This window comes from Dromaius novaehollandiae, chromosome 3, assembly GCF_036370855.1.
Source record: "Dromaius novaehollandiae isolate bDroNov1 chromosome 3, bDroNov1.hap1, whole genome shotgun sequence".
NCBI lineage: Eukaryota > Metazoa > Chordata > Aves > Casuariiformes > Dromaiidae > Dromaius > Dromaius novaehollandiae.
The window spans coordinates 119,210,112-119,216,111 of record NC_088100.1 but is presented as its reverse complement, the minus strand read 5'-3'; the positions used below and the strand labels follow the sequence as shown (position 1 = coordinate 119,216,111).

General features: G+C 35.8%; 1 protein-coding gene across 7 annotated transcripts in view; it reads right to left on the bottom strand.

Annotated features, from left to right (window-relative positions):
* Positions 1-665: 665 nt before the first annotated feature.
* Positions 666-6,000, bottom strand: part of ENAH (ENAH actin regulator) — a 138,468-nt gene continuing 133,133 nt past the window's right edge. For all 7 annotated transcript variants that reach the window (XM_064509949.1, XM_064509950.1, XM_064509951.1 and 4 more), the window contains 2 exons: positions 4,736-4,793; positions 666-3,692 (listed from right to left, as the gene is read on the bottom strand). In XM_064509949.1, the coding sequence (XP_064366019.1) occupies positions 3,655-3,692; positions 4,736-4,793 (96 nt within the window). In that variant the 3' untranslated portion in view covers positions 666-3,654. The remainder of the gene's footprint in view (positions 3,693-4,735; positions 4,794-6,000) is intronic.

The following is a 6,000-nucleotide window of genomic DNA, read 5'->3' as shown; positions in this document are numbered from 1 at the left end:
AAAAGCAAGGCAAGTGGGCAAGAAATGGGAGTACAAAGCAACATAGCTGAAGATGTACTGGGCAAATTAGAAAAAAAAAAATATCAATGTCTTCTAAATAAAAAAGCAAGAGGAGGGAAGTACAGCTTTCAGGATTCTAATGTCAAGAATATCTAAATTGCTACTTTCAATATTCTGCTTGACAGTAAACTGAGCAAAACTGTTCTTAGTGCACAGAAAGCTACATTAATCTCTCACGGTAAGTTTTCTTTATTACTAGCATTGAAAAATATGTTATTAACACAAAGGCAGCAAGAAAAAAAGCTGGACTAACTGTAATTATTCCCCCCCCCCACGACCCCCTTCTTTCCCTCACTTCTAAATTCTCCACAGACACACAGATCGAAGTTTATGACACATCAGAATGTAAAGGAAATCATACATTTAAAATGTATTTGAACTTATGTACAGTAGTTAACATTCATGAATGTTTCAAACTCCCTGCAATTATGCTCTTTGTGAGTATTTAGTTTTTTCTACCAAATCTTCCAAAGAAAAAACAAAAAAAATGAGTGGTGACATCAAGGATTAAGAAGTTATCACATTCATTAAAACTTTCTGAGAATTTTAGTAGTAAACCTGGGAAATTCTTCTATGAAGTTCCATAAATAAATGGTGGCAACACGTATATATTGCAATTTTATTTCATTCGCTCAAACAAAACGTTAGCATGTAAGAAATTTAAAAGGACACAATATGGTAAAAATAGCAGAGAATGAACTGAGAAACTAAAAAGAAGGTAAACCTAAATGCATGAAAATTCAACATTCATTAGTGATCATCTTCAGTTTTGATTGACACTTGATGCTCAATAACTTTTTAAAACAATGAACTGGAAACCATTATGACTATCTGAAGAGATTTCAGCACCAGCACTAAGATTTTTACATTCAGTTTGTTTGCAGTTGACTTGTTAGCCACTTGTATATAGTACAGGTTTATCACAGATCAGATCACAGTGTTGAGGAAAGCAGTGCTTTCCTGGAATTAGAAAGGATCCCCTAGACTGTACTCAGCTTAAGACATCCATTGTACAAAAGCACAGAACCACCACAACATGGTTTTTAAAGAACTCAGTTACCAGTAAGCAAAATAATCTTAGCTTCTGTAGTTCATTTTAAATACTGAAATCTCTGGAAGTGGTGCAACTGTCAGTATGACAGGAAATGTTTACAGTCATCTTTAATTCAATCTGATATTCTGGAAGGAACAGATTCAGCAATTTGGGATTACAGAAAGTATGTATGTAGAAGCAGCACAAAAGAAGACATCTGATCCATTTTCTTTTAAACAGAAATCATGTTAATTTTAGACCAAGGCACGAAACGTTTAGTGCATAAGCCAGTTCCTTGCACAATCTAGTAGTTCAGCATTTAATTTTGGACCACTGATACCCACCACACTATTCCACTATACTACTCCTGAACTTTCCTAACAAACAAATGAAACATGATTTCTGACAAGGGTAAACTTCCTTAATGTTGAAAATGTCTTTGTAAAACAAAAAGTTACATTAACAAAGATGAAAATGCCTCCTCTTATTTTGAGAAAAACAGTACTTTACAAGCTTACTACAGATTTTTTTTAATGCCTTCAACAAATGCATGCAGAAAAATGTTTTTTTTGTTTTTGTTTTTGTTTTTTTAAAAAAAGGATTAATAAATTGAATTAGGCAATATTTCCACCATAGTCTTGTCTTAGAATTTTAATCTACAGAAACAGGAAATATTGGAACTGGAGAAAGAATTGATTCAAGCCTTTCCAAAGCAGTAAGTGCTGTTTTGCTTTAGTGTTCAGCACTTAAGAGGGTATGTTACTGAAAGCATTTGTTCTACAAATGGAGCTGCATATACTTTTAAGCTGAAACATTGATCTTTCCAAAAGTCGTAAGTAAACTTTTCTTTTGGATCAGCACAGATCACAAAGCAAACATGGCACTGTTACAGCTCAGAAAAATTGACAGTGCAAAGGAAAAGGGAAGATTTTCATCCGCACTTTTTTTTCCAAAGCACTACAGATCCCATTTACTGGATTTCTATCTACCAAACTGTATCACATCAAAAAAATTTCTACAGGTGTTAAATATGAAAACTCTGGGAAAAAGAAGGGTTTCACCTCCCCCGAAAATAATTCTCAAATTATTGACTGAAGCCAATGGCATACCATTGTTATTTTTCAGGGTTTGGATTATGCGTGGGGTTGGGGCTTTTTTGTTTTTTATTTTATTTTTTTGAAAGGAGGGTGGCAGATTGGTTGGGGGGGAAAAAGGGGACAATTGCTGTGACCTGATGCTCCATTGTTCTAATGTAACTTGCTGTCCTGTGTCATCAGGCAATCAAAAAAGGACTCTCAGAAAACAGTGAAGCAAGGGGGTATTGTAAAAAGATAGTGGACAGTGCACTTACACAGGTGCATCCTTAGTAATTTAAAAGTCCAAATGTTTGTTTTCTCACCAAGAAACAAGTTAAATTCACATTGGAGTTTCGGAACCCTTTATGGAAGTATTAGTGAATTTCAAATATAAAACTGGAAAAAAAAAGATACAAAAAGGATTAAGTACCTGGTTCCATTAACATGGTTACTGATAAAAGTCACGTTTTCCTCATTACTACACATGCATGTAATATGAAGAAAAAGTGTAGAAAGTAATAAAAATGTGTCACCTTTCCCCTCCCTTACCCCGCATTTTTCTGGGCATAAATTAAGCCTTAAAAATGAAAAGGCTACTTAATATTTGTGACATGCAATTTTTCTTTTAATTAAAAAGCTGACTCTGTTGTGTTACATTACAAAAATGTCCACATGCATAAATCTAAAAAAAGCCCAAAAATCTACCGTAAATCTACAACATACTAATGATTTACATTTGACTGCTGACTCGCATTATGTAGAAGTCTTAGATTTGGTAAAGCATTGTTACAATGTAGGAAGGCATCTACATCTTTAATTCTGGACTGTATTTGCTTTTTTTTTTTTTTTTCCTATAAAATTGCATGAAGGCTAACTAGAGAGGCTTCCTATCATAAATTCCAAAATCTTGATATGTCATCACCGTCTAGGTCATTCACTTACAAATATTGCCCTTTAAAAGCACACATTTCTAATTTTTCCATATTTTGTGATCTGAACTTACACACGTCTGATCTTTTAAATTGTTCGTGGAAATATCAGATATGATAGGAAGACAAACCTGAGATACACTTGAAGTACAACAGTATAACTTGCTAAATCCTTCATTAATAAAGAAAACCTCTCTGAAAAGCCTTCCCAAGCTTTTCCCTGGTTTTTTTAAACAACAAATTCTGAAACATGTGCAATTTTATCTTGACATGAGAATATTTCAAAGCACTGCGATCTTGTCTGATAGGTGTAGGAATTTCTGCATATTCATTACAGTAACTTTAAGACTCTTTTCCACCCTGCTGTAAAGGTCAGAAAAAAGCTGCAAACTAGGAGGGAAATAGCATATCACCAGAGTGATGCATCTGAAGCTTTTCAGAATATGTTGTTTCTCCCTCCTTCCAAGTGTCTGTCTCCATTTTCTTCTAACAGCTCACAAAATGTAGTCGGTTTTATACCAAGTTAAAGAGTCACATCAGCTTAGTACTAGTCTTTCTATGCAGTATTCGACTTGCTCAGTTCCTGCCTGATAGCTGAAGAGAAAGAGAGAGAGAATAACAAATCAAACATCCTAAGTCAAGGAAGAAAGCTAGAATACACAAGTAACCTTTTAAAGAAAACTCATCTTGCTAAAAACTATCTCATAAAAGGAATAAGCTATATGTAAAATAGCTTGATGTGATTTAACACAGTGTCATTCTCAGCCACGCAGCACCTCTTTTCCTACAGTAAAGTTTTTGTTTTTAGTTCAGCATCTCCAACAAAGCCATATCTTACTTGATGACAACCATTACTCATTGAGATATCAGCATTTTTTTTGTTGGTGTGGGTCTTTTCCTTTTTTAAAAAAGAGCCTCAAGGCCCTACATTGTTTGCATCACGATGTTCTAAAGGGCTGTGGCACACAGCCCAGTCCAAATATTAATAAAAAAGAAACCACTTATATTATACATAGTTATTGATCAAAGTATGGGAATAAAGCATTGTATTCTCTGTAACACAAAAGCAGTCAGCTCTTTCTGCCATACCAGTTGATGATGTCAGCTATTTTACCAGTAGCAGGAAGTTTCAACATGGCCTTTTTTCATACTTCATTTTGGCCTCTTCCATAAAGACAAAAAACCCCATGCATGTCATTTTGGCTTCTTCCACAGGGACACCACCCCCCACCTCCCACCCCTTCAGAACCCCCCCCCCACAAACACACACACCAAGGTAGTAGTAAACAAAAACAACCAGCACTCAACCAGCATACATCCAACCACTTTTAGAAGACAGTACTCAGTGTCAATGTGTTATTAAAAAAAACCTACACGCATACACATGCAACCCCCCCCCGCCCCCTCCCCCCCCACATGCACAATACAAGAGAGGAAATAAAACATACTTACACCAGCACACCAATTAGAACAAGTTTGGCACAAAGGAAAATATGCTGACAAGCAAAACTACTTTTACCAGTCTATCATTCTCAGGCTAGAAATATTAAGTTTACATTTTTTGTGCCTCTTTAGCTACTTAAAAATTACTTATTCTAAGACTCAACAAAAACAGCAGCAAACAAATTTATACTCACCATCAATGAGTTCTTCCTTTAGTTTCGTTAACTCCTTTCTCATTTCATCTAAAATATCCTATGGTGTCAAAGTGCAAGTAATAAATTAATTTTGCAACATCTGGTTTTCAACTAAGAGAAATCCAAAATTACTCTAACCTTTAAATAATCTTTAACCCTTCTGAAATTTATAACCTGCCCTTTTTCTTCAAAATTAATCCCCAAGATCTAAAACATCCTTACTGCAGGTACAATTTAAAAGACAGAAATATCCTGTAGAAGTCCTATAAATTCATTCCTGCAGTATTTATTACAGGTGAAGAGACATACTTAAGTTAGAATATTGCACTAATGCAATTGTTAAATATAGAAGACAGAGCCACACAGACAAATATAAGTGGAATTTAACCTAATGAAAATGACCAAGTTCAATGCTATCACACATATACTGTTTTCTACAGCCCTTCCCATCATTCATTTGGTATTTTAGATAACTATTTTCTGAAAATGTATTTAAAATCAGAGTGGGGAGAAGTACTGTCTGTTCCTGAAAAGTACACTGCCACATCCTAGCACAACTGAAATCAGTGAGAGCAATAAACTCATCCAGAAGATTGCACTCTTGATAAAGACATTCAGCTTTTTTTTTAGCTTTCCAGGTCAATTGCTATTAGTGTGCAGGTTATCTGCTCTACTATGAGATCCACCCCCCTTTTATTTATTTATTTTTTTACGGTAAGAGCATCTGTCAAAGCTTAAGTGCCCTCTCCCAAATTATACTCCTGCTTGACAGCAGGAACAAATGCAATGCTCCCCTCAGAGCACAGATATGCAAGAAGTTACTGTGAAGCACACCAATTATGAACTTGCAGCATGTCACATACTTCACAGCAACTGCCCGTTTTCTCCTAAGACAAGACAATCCACACAGAGGGCTCGACTCAGCCTGCTGGAAGCTCGGGACAGCTGAGTTTTGTGTGCTTACAGGAGTTACACAGACTTCAATCCAAAAGAACCACAAACAACATAGTAAAATCATCCAAACAGGCATCTGCAAGCTGTAGCATCACTACCAAAAAACCTCCTGAGATCACAAAAAGTGAGAAGTACTGCTGTTATCTCCTCAATAGATACTAGAATCCCAAACTTGGAGTCTGAGCTAGCAGGCAAAGCCCAGGTCTGCTGGCTAGCTGCCCAACCTCAGCAAGCACAATGCTTTCTTGCAGAACTCAAGTACTTGTCCCATTTTTAAACAGGCAAAGGGCATTGTAGAGACTTGGATGGAA